Source organism: Armigeres subalbatus, chromosome 1 (assembly GCF_024139115.2).
Source record: "Armigeres subalbatus isolate Guangzhou_Male chromosome 1, GZ_Asu_2, whole genome shotgun sequence".
Taxonomy (NCBI): Eukaryota; Metazoa; Arthropoda; class Insecta; order Diptera; family Culicidae; genus Armigeres; species Armigeres subalbatus.
In genome coordinates, this window is record NC_085139.1 from 315983429 (window position 1) to 316001353 (window position 17925).

At 40.7% G+C, this 17925-nt stretch overlaps 1 protein-coding gene across 1 annotated transcript in view; it reads right to left on the reverse strand.

Moving 5' to 3' along the window:
• The window catches only part of LOC134207953 (ethanolamine kinase), a 37392-nt gene that overhangs the window by 17946 nt on the left and 1521 nt on the right, over window positions 1-17925 (reverse strand). The window contains exons 2-4 of the mRNA XM_062684048.1: window positions 6058-6503; window positions 5650-5876; window positions 5368-5587 (exon numbers count right to left, since the gene is read on the reverse strand). Of these exons, the coding sequence (XP_062540032.1) occupies window positions 5368-5587; window positions 5650-5876; window positions 6058-6503 (893 nt within the window). The remainder of the gene's footprint in view (window positions 1-5367; window positions 5588-5649; window positions 5877-6057; window positions 6504-17925) is intronic.

The window sequence follows — 17925 nt, forward strand, 5'->3', positions numbered from 1 at the left end:
GCATAGATACCATCTATTAAATAGCACACAATCGTAGCGTGAATCTTCTTGCCTAACGTCCTGGTTGTGAGCGGCGACGAATTAAGGAACTAAGGAACTTAGAGATGCAAGAATTTAGAAATTCAGGAATTCGCGATTTTAGAAATCTAGAAATTTAGGAATTTAGCAATTTATGAAATTAGGGATTCATGAATTTATGAGTTTTGGAATTTTGGCATTTAGGAATTTGGGAATTAAGAAATCCTCATTGAATATCTTCTAGAACTCTTCCAGAAAGTCTTGATGAAGCTGTTTTAAGAATTCTACCTGATGCCTCCCAGAAACCCATCGTTCTTATAGGAATTCTTCCTGAAGTCCAACCCAGAATTCCTCCAGGATTTCCTCAAGGAGATATACAAAGAGATCTTAAAGAGTTTCTACAGAAATTTCTTCTGCAGCTCCTCCAAGAAAATTTTCTGAAGTTCACAATTCCACTCTGAAGTTCTTCCATAAATGTGTAAATAAATTCTTTCAAAAATTCTTTCACGAACTCCACCAGAAATTCCTCCACCCAAATATTTTGAGGGTTCCTTCAGAAAATCATCCGGGAACTTCTCCAGTGATTTTGGTTCCATAAGAAATTTCTCCTCGAGACCATTTAGGAATGTCTCCTGAAGCCCGTCTAGGAATACATCCTGAAGTTCCACAAGCATATCCTTTTTGAAACTTGCTTTGCTTCTGAAACTACTGAAACTAAAAATACTGAAAGAACTTCACAAGGAAATCCTGGAAAAGCTCCTGAAAAATCAAAGGAGAAATATTTGGAAGAAATACAGGAGGATCTACAGGATAAATTTCTGGAGGAGCTCCAAGAAGAATTCCTAAGATTCATTCTAAATTTCCCCAGGAATTCAATCTGAATTTCCCAGGATTTCATTCTAAGTTCCCTACCTCAGAAAATCATTCTGAGTTCCGGAGACCAGCCAGCCTAGTGCTGAAAGTCTCCCTAATAAAGACACACAAAAAACATTCTGAGTTCCCCCAAAAATTCATTCCGAATTCCCTCAGGAATTCATTTTGAACTCTCCCAGGAATTCATTCTGAATTCTTCCAGATATTCATTCTGAATTCCCTCAGGAATTGATTCTGAACTCACCCAGAAACTCATTCTGAGTTCCACCAGAAATTTTATCTGAATTCTTGCAGGAATTCATTCTGAATTCAACCAGGAGTTGATTCTGAATTCCCCCAGGAATTGATTCTGAATTCCCCCAGAAATTGATTCTGAACTCCCCCAGAAATTCATTCTGAGTTCCCCAAGAAATTCATTTTGAATTCTTGCAGGAAATCATTCTGAATTCCCCCAAGAATTTATGCTGAAATCCTTCAGGAATTTCTTCAAGGAATTCTTCAAGGAACTCATCCTAAATTCTTCAAGGAACTCATCCTGAATTTTTCAAAGAATTCATATTGAATTCTTCAAAGAATTCATGCTTAATTCTTCAAGCAATCCAATCTAAATTCTTCAAGGAACTCATCATTAAATCTTTAAGGAATTCTTCGAGAAATTCATTCTGGATTCCTCCAGGAATAAATTCTAAAGTCTTCCAAAAATTCATTCAGAATTCATCCAGGAATTTATTTCGAATTGCTCCAGGAGTCCATTCGGAATTCCTCCAGGAATAAATTCTGAACTCCTCCAGGAATTCATCCTGGAATTCATCTTGAAGTTCTCCAGGAATCCATACTGAATTCTTCCAGAAATTCATTCTGAATTCCACCAGGAATTAATTCTGAATTCTCCCAGGAATTGATTCTGAACTCCCCCTGAAATTCATTCTGAGTTCCCCAAGAAATTCATTTTGTATTCTTGCAGGAATTCATTCTGAATTCCCCCAAGAATTGATGCTGAAATCCTTCAAAAATTCATCCTGGATTCTTCAAGGAATTCATCCCGAATTCTTCAAGGAATCCAATCTAAATTCTTCAAGGAACTCATCCTGAATTCTTTACGGAATTCATCCTGAATTCTTCACGAAATTCATCCTGAATTCCTCCAGGTATAAATTCTGAATTCTTCCAGGAATTCACTTCGAGTTCCTCCAGGAATTCATTCGGAATTCCTCCAGGACTTCTGTAAATATCAACCTATTACAAGGAATCACCCGACATGAGAATCTCAATTGTCAGAATGCTCTGCACTTTCTTTTGCCTCAGACGACGCGCTGCACTTCCTTACAGGATACCGACGCTGCCTCTAACGACTGCTCGTACTGAAGTATTCACAGATGCATGCGTTTGAATCAACACGAACGATCTGTCATCATCGTCATCAACAACAATACGCAAGGGGAATGAATCTGACGGTATAATGATTGTATGCACCTCACAACTTCATTCTAAACTCCTCCAGGAATGAAATTCTGATTCTGAATTCCCCCAGGAATTGATTCTGAACTCCTCCAGGAATTCATCCTGAATTCCTCCTGGAATTCGTTTTGAATTTCCCCAAGGATTTCTTCTGGATTTACTTTAAGAATGCCTTGTTGAAGATCTTTCAGGAAATCGCACAGGAATTTCTCTAAAATTCTTCTTGAAGCTCCACCAAAAAGATCTACCGGAGTTCCTCCAGGATACCCTCCTGAGTTCACCAGGGAATTCCTCCTTGGGTTCCTGCAGGGATTCTATATGGGATTCATCCAGGATATCTTTTTGGAATTCCTAAGGGAATCCTTCCTGGAGTTTCTTCAAAAATTCTTCTTAGAGCTCTTCCAGAAATTACTCCTGGACTGCCGTAATCTGGCAAAGTGACGTATACGCCATTTTCCAGAAATGGTGTTAACGAGTAGTACTCGTCGTACTCTTTAACAGAAAAATGGAAAACATGTATGTTGTAAAATGGCGCATACATCACTTTTCCAGATTACGGCAGTGGAATTCCTCCGGGAATTCTTCCTAGAGTTTCTGCAGGGATTCCTCCTGGAGATCCTTCAGGATTTTTTCACGGATTCCTCCGAACGTCTCTTCGGAAATATTTCTTCGCTTTTCCTCGGGAATCAATCTTGAAGTTCCTCCAGGAATTCTACCTCGCCTTTGGGTTTTATATAAAAATTCGTTGTGGAGCTCCTCATGGAGTTTCTTCAAAAGTTTATCTTTGAGTCTCTCCATAAGATAAATTGGAGTTACTCCAAGAATTCTTGGAATAACTCACGCCTGTTGGAATTCTGAATTAGTAACTGGAGGAATTCAGATAGTTTTTTTTTTGGGAATTCAGAACGAATTCCTGGGGAGATTTAAAATGAATTCCTGAGGGAACTTAGAACAAGTTCCTGAGGGAATTTAGAATAAATTCCTAAGGGAATTAATAATGAAGTCCTGGGGGAATTCAGAATGAATTTCTGGAGGATTTCTGGATGACTTCCGAAGGGATTCAGGACGAATTCCTGGATGAAATCTCCAGTAGAATCTTTGGGGTAACTCCAATAAGCATTCCTGCAAGAACTCAAAAAAGAATTCATGGATGAACCCCAGGTCAAATTATTGGAAGGAATCTAAGGAGAAATGCCAAAGAGACGCTGGGAGGGATCTTTGGATAAATTCCTGGAGAAACTCAAGAGAATACTCTAGAGAGTTTCCAGCAGTAACTCTAGGATGAATTCTGAAGGAAGCTCAGGAGGAATCTCTGGAGCAATTCCATGAGGAATTCTTGAAGAAACTTTGAGAGGAATTGTTGGTCTAAGTCCAGAATGAACTCGTAGAACTGTGAAAGGAATTCTAGGAATTCTTCGGGAAGAATTTCTGGACTAGCACCAGGAGACATTTCTGGATGGACTGTAGGAGGAACGCCAGAAGAAGTTCCTAAAGAAATTCCTCCTGGAATTCACCCAAGAGTTCTTGCTAAAGAATTCCTTCAGACGTTTCTCTTGAAATCCTTTTAGAAGGTCCTCCGGGAATACTTCCGGATGTTTTTCCAGAAATTTCTGCAATTTTTCATTTCGGATTTTCTCTAATAATTCCTTAATTTTCTACATAAGTTCCACGAACTACATATAGGTTCTTTCTGGAATTCCTTCGAAAGTTCATCCTGAACTTCTTCATGAAAATCCTCCAGCTGTTCTTCTTCAAATTTCTCTGAGAGTTCTTCCTGAAAGCATTTCCTGTCTTAATAGAATAAATCCACCATAATTTCAAAAGGAACACCCCCAGATCATCAGAATTAATAATAAATTCCCCAGAATTCGAGAAGGAACCCCTCGGCCCTTAGAATCAGTAACTCAGAGTTACATTTAAGCTGTTGATATTACTGGAGGATTTTCTAAAATTACTTCAGGATCTCCGAGAGCGTTTTCCTAAATTCCAGCGATTTCATTTGGAGAGTTTTTGAGATCAAATTCATCCCAGACTGATTTTTGATCTGCCAATCATTTAGTTGATTGCAGCGTCGCACTCTAGATCGATTTCAGTTCGAGCTTGATGGCTTTCTTCAGAACTCATGAAACCATCGCATTTTGACAATGTTCCTACTTTCCCCGTCAAATTGATCAACTCTCAGTATGTACAAACACAGCTGATCCCAAGATGAATCGATTGGTGAGGAAATCTTGCAAATCGGTCCATCCGTTCGTGAGTTATATTGCCTCAAAGTAATAGTAAACTCATTTTTATATATAGCAATATATCTATCTAGATGAAAAAAGAAGGGAAAAGAAGAAGATTATACATGTTTGCATATACCTTCTTTTCTAAAATTATCTTCAGAGGCTCTAAAAACGTGTTTTAATATGTTGGATTGCTTGTTGGGTGTTCGATCAGCACTTCCACAGTTATTAACTGCGAGGTTTCTAAGCCAAGTTATCATGTTTGCATTCATATATCATAAAACTAACACGATGATACTTTTATGCCCAGGGAAGTCGAGAAAATTTCCAAGATCGGTCCGGGAGTCGAACCCAGCCACTCTCAGTATGATCTTGCTTTGTAGCTGCGCATCTCACCGCACGGCTAAGGAAGACCTTGCAACGTAATGTTGGTACCGGACTTAACAATTATTTTTTAATATGCATTAGATTTTTTATTCTGTAAGTATGATGAACTAATTGCGTATCTACTATCCACAATTTCAATTATAATAAAAGATTTTATTCACTTTTTTGTCGGTTGATTGCTATCATATTGTACTCATTCAAAATTTGTTCTGTTCTGCATAATTTACTTTTAATTTTTAGAGCAACAAAGATGTGGTCTTCATTATATTTGAATATTGAAAAGCGGAATAGTTGAAAAAAGTAGAAAATACTTAAATTGTTGATAGTATAGCTTTTTATAGGCATGCTCCGAAACTCCGTTTAAAGATTGAAAAACCTTTACACGGAAAAGGTCAATACTCACTGTATGAAATCGAAATCGATGGTTGAATGTTCCGCTTGGATGAGCGCCCACACCGTCCAGAGAAAATGCGACGCCAATGCAAACTGATTCACCTGTACGTACAACCGCAATACGTCACTATCAGTGCACTCCGTACCGTTGAATTCCGTCAGATACACTCGCAACCATTGCAGCTGGAAGTCCTTCGACGGGTACCGGTCGTAGTCCATTTGGTCGATTCCTAAAAATTCAAATTCAGATGTTCAAACTCCTGAAACTTATTTTAGTTTGATTATAGTTTACCCGCAAACTCCGTAAAGTGGTTTCCGATGTCGAACGCCTGGTGATTGTATGCGGCATATTCATAATCGATGAACGTGACTTCATCCCGATCGGCATTGTAAATCACGTTTCCTAGCAGCAGATCGTTATGGCAGAATACGGTAGGACTGTTCAGCCGTTTTAACCGCTCGTATAGATCGTCAAAGTCACGTCTCAACTCGTCCGTGTTGGGGAAGATTTGCGATATTCTGCAACAACATTATTTAGCTATCTGTGTAAAACTATTTGCCAAGGTCGAACGGTAATTCACATCTAACGACCTGAATTGTTAGTAATTTAAATTACGTATTGCGGGCACGCAAGCAATGTGCAAAAACTGCAAACTAAACGATGTTTGGCGCGTAATCACCATCGCATTCGCGTACTCACCTGGCATGTTTCACCGGGTCGCCAAAAACCGCCGGCACCAGCTTGACGAACTGTTCCAGCTTGTCCGGCAGCATCGGTTTGCTGCAGTCGCCCACGGAGCCGTCGCGCACTTTGTGCATCTGGGCCATGCGCTTGGCGACCAGCCGCCACACCCGTTCCTCTCGACAGCTCTCCGGAGTGAGCGTCACGCCCGGCACGAACTCGTACGCCAGCCCATTGCGGAACGTGGCGTAGAGAGTGGGCGCATAACCGTACCGGTGCAGCAGCCGAATGTTCTCGGTTTCCTTCTTCCGGTCTATCAGCAGATCTGTTTTGTTCCCGTAGACCCGTATCAGCACGACATCGTTGGTGTCGTTGTCGACGGTGTCAACGTCGTCGTCATCGTTGGTGTTATTGTTTTGATTGAAACATCCGACCAGCTTGTTGGTGATTCCATCGGTAAAAAGCTGAAATTTTTTTTCGGACAAGGGAGATCTGATTTATTGTGACGATAAATAAAGGGGGTCTGCGCTGTTCAGATTTGTTAGGAAACATTCATGGAATGCGATGACAAAACGTGTGAATTTTACACCGAATGGTTTACATAGCTTATCATTGCTTAATATGCCAATTGCGTTGATATTATTTTACGTTTTGTTACTGATAAGGAAGCCACATCAAGAAATATTGCGCCTTGCCATAAAATGACAAATGTTATGATAATTTTTCAAAGGTCTTCCAGATTAGCAAAATTTGCCCACAATATAAATGGACATGTACTTGTCATCATAGTTTTGAAAATTATCCTTTTTCCTTTTTCCTGATGAATGTTTAACCGTAACTGAGATTGAAAATAATCGCTCGAGAAGATATTCTCTGATCGGTAAGATGTTTTCTAACATTCCCCTTTTCGCAAATACAGGAATTTTCAAATGATTGACATAAATATTTGTCAAGATCCAAGTAAATGAAGATAGAATCATTTACCAAACAAATTATCACTACCAAAGCGATTCAAATAGTGACGTGAAAGCATTCTCTCCATGATAAGAGTTATAAAATCGCAATTAGCGATCGTTTCGTCATCTATCATCCAGTAATAACAAGACCGTCCCAGAGTATAGATAAATAAAATCAAACGACGTTGATGGCTTATGCGCTTGCAGTAGAGTGGAGGAGGCACACGACATTGCAACCGGTTTGATTTCGCAGGCTTCCTTCTACGTTGCCTTCATCTACCTGGGGCCGATTGCTAATGAGTTAGAGAAGGTAATCGTGGAGCCATAAATCGTACCACTAGAATAGCATTGACGTGGTGTGATTTTCTGTGCGAAAAATGGTAATCGTTATTTGGGGAAGCATTTTAATAGACGTGTTACAAAATGAATAAACAGAACTTTTCGTCAAACCTTATAATTTTATTTACCTTTCTTTCAAAAACAATGAATTGCTGAGCAGGTTTACGGTATTTTTTAGGACACTAAATGTTCGTAAACCACAAAAATAAAAATCCTTCCATTGCTTTGTTTTTGATGGGACGAACAAAGGAGCTATGAGATGAAGTCCTGGAGCCGTAGCCGTAGCCGTATTATAAACCAGCTCAGCACGATGAAATGAGAAAACCCTTCTGAACAAGAACCGACATGAATTTCCTCAGGGTATTTCTCAGGCAGTTTCTCCGAAAGTTCCTCCAGGAATTCTCCAGAAATTTCTTCGAAAATTCTTCCGGAAGTTCTTTCGGGATTTCCTCAAGTTCTCCCGAAATTTCCTCTCGAAGTTTCACCTGGATTTCTTCTCGGAGTTCCTCCGGGAATTCATCCGGAAATTTGTAAGGCACTTACTCCAGGAAACTCCTGAAGATAATCAGCGAGTCCTTGCGGAAGTTCCTCCAGATAATCAGCGAATCCTCGCCAAAGTTCCTAATGCGGAAGTTCCTCCAGGATGTTCTCAGGCATATTTCCAGAAATTCATCGAGCAGTTTCTCCGAGAATTCTTCTACGAAACCATCATGTAATTCCTTCGGAAGTTCGCCGATTGAAGTTTATAGAAGTCCACAGAATTTTCCGTGGAAATTCTAGTTTCTGTGGTTTCTGTGAAGTTTTCCCATTGATATACTCACCACATCTGTGGATATAAGAGTGGGGCGTCATGGTCATTTTTTTCAAAACAATGGTTTTATGAAAAATTCCTGAGTTTCAAACAACTGTGAAAAATTTGAGCCCGTTTCTTTGCTCCCTCGCTTTCCGCATCGCGTTTGAAGTTTGTATGGAAATTAGTATGTGTTGATGCTCGGACAAAAAAGGCCGCACTGATGTTCAATAGCAACTTTATTTCGTATGCTTCGAAGCTGCAAAGTTTGTTATTGCTTTTATACGGTATCTATCAATATTATATACGTTACTCACAATTCAGCGAACTTCTTCAGCCAGGTCCTAGAACCTCCAATAAACCTACGATGAATTACATCCCCGCAACTTCGACGTCGTGGCGCTGCAGGAGATTTGCTGGACAGGACAGAAAGTGTGGAAAAGCGGGCATCGAGCGGCTACCTTCTACCAAAGCTGTGGCACCACCAACGAGCTGGGAACCGGCTTCATAGTGCTGGGTAAGATGCGCCAACGCGTGATTGGGTGGCAGCCAATCAACGCAAGGATTTGCAAGCTGAGGATTAAAGGCCGTTTCTTCAAGTATAGCATAGTTCTAAGTATGCACAGCTGGAGCAGACATACGATGGATGCCCACTGCGGGACGTCAAAATCGTCATCGGTAACATGAACGCACAGGTAGGAAGGGAGGAAATGTATAGACCGGTCATTGGACCGGATAGTCTGCACACCGTATCGAATGACAACGGCCAACGATGCATACACTTCGCAGCCTCCCGCGGAATGGTAGTCCGAAGCACCTTCTTTCCCCGCAAAAATATCCACAAGGCCACATGGAGATCACCTAACCAAGAAACGGAAAACCAAATCGACCACGTTCTAATCGACGGTAAATTCTTCTCCGACATCACGAATCCGCACTTACTGCAGTGCGAATATTGAATCCGACCACTACCTCGTTGCAGTATGCCTGCGCTCAAAACTCTCGACAGTGTACAACACGCGTCGAAGTCGGATGCCGCGGCTTAACATTGGGCGGCTACAAGACGGTAGACTAGCCCAAGAATACGCGCAGCAACTGGAAGTGGCACTTCCAACGGAAGAGCAGCTAGGCGCAGCGTCTCTTGAAGATGGCTGGAGAGATATTCGATCCGCCATTGGTAGCACCGCAACCGCTGCACTTGGCACGGTGCCCCCGGATCAGAGAAACGACTGGTATGACGGCGAATGTGAGCAGTTAGTGGAAGAGAAGAATGCAGCATTGGCGAGATTGCTGAATCACCGCACTAGTGCGAACGAGGCATGATATAAACGGGCGCGGAACAGACAAAACTCGATTTTCCGGAGGAAAAAGCGCCAGCAGGAAGATCGAGACCGTGAAGAGACGGAGCAACTGGACCGCGCTAATAACGCACGAAAGTTCTATGAGAAGTTGAACCGTTCACGTAAGGGCCACGTGCCACATCCTGATATGTGTAAGGAAAAAACGGGAACCTTCTTACGAACGAGCGTGAGGTCAGCACTACGAAGAACACCTGAATGGCATTGTGGCAGACAAAGATGACGGTATGGTGATGGACCTGGGAGAACGCGCGCAGGACATAATTTTACCGGCTACGGATCTCCAGGAAATCCAGGAGGAGATTGGCCGGCTGAAGAACAACAAAGCCCCTGGGGTTGACCAACTACCAGGAGAACTATTTAAACACGGTGATGAGGCACTGGCTAGAACGCTGCACTGGGTCATTACCAAGTTTTGGGAGGAGGAAGTTTTGCCGCAAGAGTGGATGGAAGGTGTCGTGTGTCCCGTTTACAAAAAGGGCGATAAGCTGGATTGTAGCAACTACCGCGCAATCACCTTGCTGAACGCCGTATACAAGGTACTTTCCTATATTCTATGCCGTCGACTAGCACCAATTGCAAGGGAGTTCGTAGGACAGTACCAGGCGGATTTTATGGGCGAACGCTCCACCACGGACCAGGTGTTCGCCATTCGTCAAGTCCAGCAGAAATGCCGCGAAAACAACGTGCCCACGCATCATCTATCCATCAACTTCAAAGCAGCATTTGATACAATCGATTGGGACCTGCTATGGCAGTTAATGCACAAAAACGAGTTTCCGGATAAACTGATACGGTTGATCAAGGCGACGATGGACCGGGTGATGTGCGTAGTTCGAGTTTCAGGGGCATTCTCGAGTCCCTTCGAAACTCGTAGCGGATTACGGCAAGGTGATGGTCTTTCGTGTCTGCTATTCAACATCGCTTTGGAAGGGGTAATACGAAGAGCAGGGATTAACACGAGTGGCACAATTTTCAATAAGTCCGTCCAGCTATTTGGCGCCAACGACATAGATATTATGGCACGTATACTTTGAGAAGATGGAGGAAGCCTACACCATACTGAAATGGGAAGCTAAGCGGATCGGACTAGTCATTAACTCGTCGAAGACGAAGTACATGATAGGAAGGGGTTCATGAGAAGACAATGTGAGCCACCCACCTCGAGTTTGCATCGGTGGTGACGAAATCGAGGTGGTAGAAGAATTTGTGTACTTAGGCTCACTGGTGACTGCCGAAACTGATACCAGCAGAGAAATCTGGAGACGCATAGTGGCTGGAAATCATACGTACTTTGGACTCCGCAAGACACTCCGATCGAATAGAGTTTGCCGCCGTACCAAACTGACAATCTACAAAACGCTCATTAGAGCGGTAGTCCTCTACGGACACGAGACCTGGACGATGCTCGTGGAGGACCAACGCGCACTTGGAGTTTTCGAAAGGAAAGTGTTGCGTACCATCTATGGTGGGGTGCAGATGGCGGACGGTACGTGGAGGAGGCGAATGAACCACGAATTGCATCAGCTGTTGGGAGAACCATCCATCATTCACACTGCGAAAATCGGATGACTGCGGTGGGCCGGCCACGTAGCCAGAATGTCGGACAGTAACCCGGTGAAAATGGTTCTCGACAACGATCCGACGGGCACAAGAAGGCAAGGTGTGCAGCGGGCAAGGTGGATCGATCAGGTGGAAGATGACTTGCGGACCCTCCGTAGACTGCGTGGTTGGCGACTTGTAGCCATGGACCGAGCCGAATGGAGAAGACTCATATATACCGCACATGCCACTTCGGCCTAAGTCTGAATAAATAAATAAATAAAAATATATATTTCGTTTCGACAAAAATAGAACACAGAATAATTTTGCTAATAAATGTTTGTATTAAACACTATCAAACCTTTAACATAACAAAGAAGGTATTGCTTGTCAATATTATAGCTTAAATACAACAAGTTTTTATGGGGTGATAGTTCAATCTTGCCAATTTTCAAATGAAAAAAATAATGTAACAGGATTCCGCGTCCAATGCAATTTGTTGCGAGTAAATCGATTTAGGGTAAGTTTCACTGAAAAATTTGTTGAAGCTGCTTTGGGAGAAATTTCCGAAAGAACTTCTGGAGGACTTTCCAAAGAAACTTAAGGACGAATTCCCCTAGGAGTTCCTGGAGGAATTTAGGTATTCCAGAAGGAAGGAGCTCCTGGAGGTTTTCCAGAAGGAATTTGCGAATGAACTTATTGGAGGAATTTCTGAAAGAACTCATGTAGGACTTTTCTAAGGAACCACTATAGGTTTAACCGAATGATTACTTTGAAAATTTTCGGAGTAATTTCTGGAGGAACTCCTGGAGAAATTTCTAAAGAAACTCCGAAGAAAAAATTTGGAGGAATTTCCGTAGCTACTCCTCAAGGAATTTCTGGAGAAATTTTCAAAGAAACTCCTGGAGGAATCTGCGGAAGTATTTTCGATGCGTAATTTCTAGTAATTTCTGGAAGAAGTACTGAAGCAATTTTTGAAGGAACCTCTGGCGTATTTTCCGAAAGTCTCTTGGAAGAATTTCAGAAAAAAAAACTCCTGGATAACTCTGCCAGATTTTTCAGAGTTGCTCTGAAAGAATTTCCGGAAAATTTTCTATTAATTTCCAAAGGAACTCCTGGAGGAATTTTCGGAGAAATTTCTGAAAGAACTCAGGGAGGACTTTCCGTAGGAACTCTTTGGCGGATTTCCGGAAGAATTCCTGAATAAATATCCGAAAGATCTTCTGAATGAATATCCGAAAGAAATGGGGGAATTTCCGAAGGAACTAGTGAAGGAATTTCGCAAGCAATAACTCCTGGAGGAAATCCGGCGAGAATTTGCGGAAATATTATAAAAAATCGATTTGAATAGTTTCCGGAGGAATTTCGGGCTCAATTTCTGAAGAAACTACTTGGTCGTGGCTGACTTTCCGTACGAACTCATTTTTTCAGAAAAATCCTTGGATGAATTTCTAGAGGAATTTCCGTAGGAATTTCTTTAAAAATTGCCGGAGGAAATGCTTGCGAATTTTCTGGAAGACTTCCTGGAGGAACCCCTGGAGCAATTTCCGGGGGAATTTGTGGAGGAATTTCCAATGCAACTCCTTGAGGAGATTCCGGAAGAACTTTTAGAAGAGTTTCTGGAAGAAATTCAGTAAGAATTTCCGAAGATATTTCTGAAGCAGTTTTTGTATTTCCGGAGGCACTCCTGGAGAAATTTCTGAAAGAACTCTTGGCCGTCGCCGACGACTGGAAATGGCCGATTACGCCTTTGCCGACAATATTGTTATCGGCGCACAGTTCTCCTAAAAGTTCAAAAGTTATAAAATACTGTTTTTAAGCCTGAAAACTGAAAATCTAAGAATATTAAATCTTATGACTTAAAAACAAAATGATGACCAAATTTTATTACTTTTATTACTTACAAAAAATCTTTATTTCAAAATACTGCTAGTTGAAACAAAAATCAATATTTTGTTATATTATTGTATATCGATGTGTAAATTTATGAGAAATAAAATGAAGTTTAATATTTTTCTGAAATGAATTTAGGAACCATGAAATAAAATTCCCGAACACTCCCTAACCCAGCTTCCGAGAGCAAAGTTTCTGCTGGCTAGTTATTACGTCAAACATATTACGTTTTATATCGTTTCATTTTGTTGATGATGATGATGATGATGATACTACCATCTATTGCAGCAAGACACCTGCCAGTAGCACATGTCATATCTGACAAACGATTTGATCATGCTTGTACTATTGGTAGTATTTCACCAAACTCCTGTATGAAGGGCCAAAAATTGATGAAGTGGTTCCATAAGCAGAGACACTTATGCAAATCCACGGGATGAATAGAGAATCTCCTTCCAGAAGAAAATTCGTACATACAATAATATAATCTAGCCCTCGTTTCCCAGATTGACTCAATAGATGGGGAGAAAAGCCCGCCATTTATCCACGAAATGTTGACAATAGGAAGTTGACACTCCAACTCTTCCTATCAAGTTCCTCAAGATATTCCTCCAGGAACAAAATTCTTCTAGGAACATCCTTCAAGACATTCTTAAGAAATTTCTCCACGAGTTTTATCGGAAATTCCTCAAGGAATTCCTCCAGAAGTTCCTCCAGGAGTTCCTTCGGAAATTTCTGCAGAAGTTCGTCTGAAATATTTCCAAAAATTACCCCAAGAAATCCTCCATAAATCCCTACAGATCGTTCTATTGTTGTTTCTCAAGATATTCCCCAAGAAGTTCCTGCCAAAATTATTCCAGGAGTTCCTCCAAAATTTCTCCCAAAAGTTCCTCCAGAAATTAGTCCACGAGTTTATTAAGAAATTTCTCCAGCAGTTCCCCAAGAAACTTTTCCTTGGGAAAGTGCCCCCGGAATTCCACCTGAAATTGATTCTGAGGTTCTTCCAAAATGTCCTCCAGCAGTTCTCTCGAAAATTCCTCTAGAAGTTCCTTCGAAATATGCGCCAGTACTTCCTCAAGAAATTCCTTCAAGAGTTCCTTTTGAAATTTATTCGGAAATACCTCCAGGAGTTTGAGAACACTCCTCCAGCAGTTCCTTTGGAAATTACTCCAGAAGATCCTCTGAATTTTCAACAGGAGTTCTTCAACAAGTTCCTTTAGGGATTTAGGAATTCCTCCGAAAGTATTTTGTTTCAAAAATTCTCCGGAAATACCTCCAGAAGCTTCCTGGAAGCTATTTTCCACAAATTCTTCCAGGAAGTTTTGGAAATTCTTCCAGGAATTTCTAAAGCAATTCGTTCAGAACTTTCTTCAAAAAGTCCTCAAATGATTTCTTCAAAGACTGATTCGGATTTTTCTTTCGCCAATTTCTTCTGAAACTCTTCCAAGAATTCCCCCAGAAAATCCTTCGAATATTGTTCCAAAATTTTCTTTAAATATTCCTCCATAAGATTCTCTAGAAGTCCCAAAAATATTCCTCCAAAAGTTTCTTTGCAAAATCCTCCAAAATTTGATTCGGAAATACCTTTCAAAGACCCTCCAGAATTTTCTCCTTAAATTTCTTCATAATTTTTTTTTCGGAAATTCCTAACGGCGTTCTTCCAGAAGTCTTTCAAAAAGGAGTTTCTCAAGAAATTCCTCCAGGAGTTCCTCCACTTTCTTCGGAAATTCCTCCATAAATTACTTCAGGTGTTCCTTCAGAATGTTCTCCAGAAATTACTCCAATAATTCCATCAAAAATTCCTTCAGAACTTCCTAAAATAGTTTCTCAAAATATTCTTCCAGGAGTTCCTGAGATATTTTTGTTTCATTATCAATGAGGCATTCAGCCCTAAGCTGGCTCGTCTCCGTGAGAAAATTATTCCTGGCGTTCCTCCGAAAATTCTCTATGAAGTTCCTTAAGAAATAATTCCAAACAATCATCCACAAGTTATTCGAGTAATTCCTCAGCAAATAATTTTAGGAGCTTCTACGAAAATTTCTCCATGATTTCTTTCGGAAATTTGTCCAGAAGTTTTCCGGAAAGCCCTCCAGAGGTTATTCCAAGAGCTCCTTCAAATTTCTCCAGGAGTTCCTCAAGGAATTCCGCCGGAGATCATCTAGAAGCTCCTCCGGTAGTTCGCCACGGAATTCCTCCAAACATTACCCCGTTTTTATTTTGTTTATTTTAAGATATTCAATTTCTAAACAAATGATTTTTAAATTTTCCCAATTTTTAAGTTTTGAAAGCTTTTCAATTTTTCTGGAGAAACTGAAGGAACTGGCGGAGGAATTTCTTGAGGAACTCCTGAAGGAATTTCCGATGGAACTCCTGTAGGAATTACTTGAAAATCTCTTGCAGTAATTTTTGAACGAACTCCTGGAGGAGTTTTTGAGAAACTTCTGCAGGAATTTCTGGAGAAACTCCTGAAGATATTTCCAAAGAAGCATCTATAGGAATTTTTGGAGGAGTTTCTTTTGGAAATTTTGGAGGAACTCCTGGAAGAATTTTCGGAGCAACTCCTGGAGGAATTTTCGAAGGAACTTCTGGAGGAATATATATTGGTATATTCCAAAAACTCTATTAGACAATGATTTTATGCTCGTCCCTATTTGGTCAATTTTTGCGTTGCGTAAATAATGGATCTCTCCTTTCTAAGGTGATTGTCTGTGGTGTGTCTGAGTGTTTGAGGAATTTGCGGGGGAAACTCTGGAGTTCCCTGAGAACGAATTCCTCCCAGATTCCTTCCAGAGTAACTAATGATAACTTATGGAGAAATTTTCGGAGAAAATACTGGAGGGGCTTTGGGAGGTATTTCCTAATCAAATTTTGGAGGATTTTCCAAATAAACTTTTAGAGGAATTTCCTGGGAAGATCAAGAGAATCTTTTGGAGCACTATTCAAAGGAACTTTTAGAGGAATATCCGAAGGATTTTCTGGAGAAATTCCTGAAAGAGTTTCAAAAGGTAAAATCCGAATGAGTCTTTGAAGAAAGTCCTGGACGAATTGCTTTAGGAACTCTTGGAAGAATTTCCAAACCCTGCTGGAAGAATTTGCAATTCAGAAAGAACTTCGGGAAGCTTCTGGAGGTATTTTCGGATACTTTTTGAAAAGGAAGGAATTTGTTGAAGAACTCGTGTTGAAAATTCAAAAGATCTTCTGGAGTACTTTCCAAAGAAGTTTCCTCATACTCCTGGTGGTATTTCCGAATAAATTTCTAAAGGAACTCTTGGAGAAATTTCTTGAGGAAGTCCTGGAGGAAATTTCGAAGGAACTTCTGAATGAATTTTCTAAGGAACTTCTAGAAGAATTTTCGAGTAAACTCCTGGAGGAATTTCGGAGAAGCTTCTGGATCAATTTTAGGAGGAATTCCCGTAGCACTTCCAAAGGAACGCCTGGAAAAGTTTCGTGAGGAACTGCTGGAGAAATTTCTTGATCTTGGAGGTATTTCTGGAGGAACTTCTGGGACAACAAATTTGGAGGAACACCAGGAATAATTTTGGAACGAACTCCTTGAGAAATATCTTGAGAAACAACAATAAAACGCTCTGTAGGGATTTTTAGAGGATTTCTTGGGGTAATTTCTGGAAATATTTTCAAACGAACTTCTGCAGAACCTTCCGAAGGAACTTCTGGAGGAATTTCCGATTAAACTCGTGGAGGAATTTCTTAAAAATCTCTTGAAGGAACTCCTGGAAGAATTTCCTGAGTTACTCGAGGAATATCTTAAGGGACTTCAGCAGGAATTTTCAAAGGAACTTCGGCAGGAGTTTATAAAGAAACTTCTGGAGGAATTTTCAAGACGAGTTATTCAGAAAATTCTGGAGTAACTCCTAGAGGACTTTCCAAAGAAGCTCTTGAGAAAATTACTTCGGAACTTCTGGATAACTTTCCGAAAAAACTTCTGAAGGAATTTCTGGAGTTCGGAGTTCTTGAGGAAGTTCCAAAAAAAACTTCTGGAGGAATTTTCAAAATAATTTGAATTTTCAGAGCATCTCTTAGAAGAATTTTGGGAGGAAATTCTGGAGGGACTCTGGGAGGAATTTCTGAAGGAACTTCTTGAGGAATTTCCGAAGGGACTTTTGTAGGATTTTCCAAAAAAAAATGAAAGTTCTGGAGGAACTCCCGGATACATTTTCGGATGAACTTCTAGAGGAATTTCCAAAGAAACTCGTGGAGGAATTTTCGGAGGAATTACTGGCGAAAACTCTGAAGCGACTCCTGGAGGAGTTTTCGGAGGAGCTCCTGGAAGAACTTTCAAAGGAGCTTTTGGAAAAATTTACGAAGGAATTTCGGGAAGAATTTTTGAAGGAACTCCTGGAGCAATTTCTGGAGAGACTCTTGGAGATATTTCCGGGGAAAATTCCAAAAGATCTCTAGGATCATTTTCCGGAGGAAGTGCTCGGAGGAATTCCTGGAAGAGTTCCAGAAGGAATTTGCGGAGGAATTTCCAAAGACGTTTTTGGAAAAATTTCGAGAAAATTCTAGAACTTTTTGGAGGAATACCTTAATAAATTTTCGGATGAATTTTTGGTAAAGTTCAGCAAATTGAATGTAAACAAAAACCCTGATTAATCCACCTAGCAGTGATGGTGCCTTTCTCGTGCGAATAAAAAATAGTATTTTGGCCATAACTTCCGATCCCATAGTCCTATCTGGCCAATTTTTAATAGGAAACAATGGGATAGAAGTCTGCGTCGAATCGGTTGAGGATATGTGCCCGAAAAATGAGTGACACTTTCGATAAGTGTCGAATTACCGGGGCACGAATTACAAGGTGTCGAACGAGCGGATATTGGAATTCCCTCACCAAATTTCATTTTGAAAGTCCTGGACAGGCAAGAATTGTTGCCTTCAAAGATGAAAAAACTAGTCGTCCGTCGAAAAATGTTTTGATTGAAAATTGAAAGACAGAGTTCTTGAATCCTAAAAGATAAGATAAGAAGATGGGAAGCAGTATCACATATAA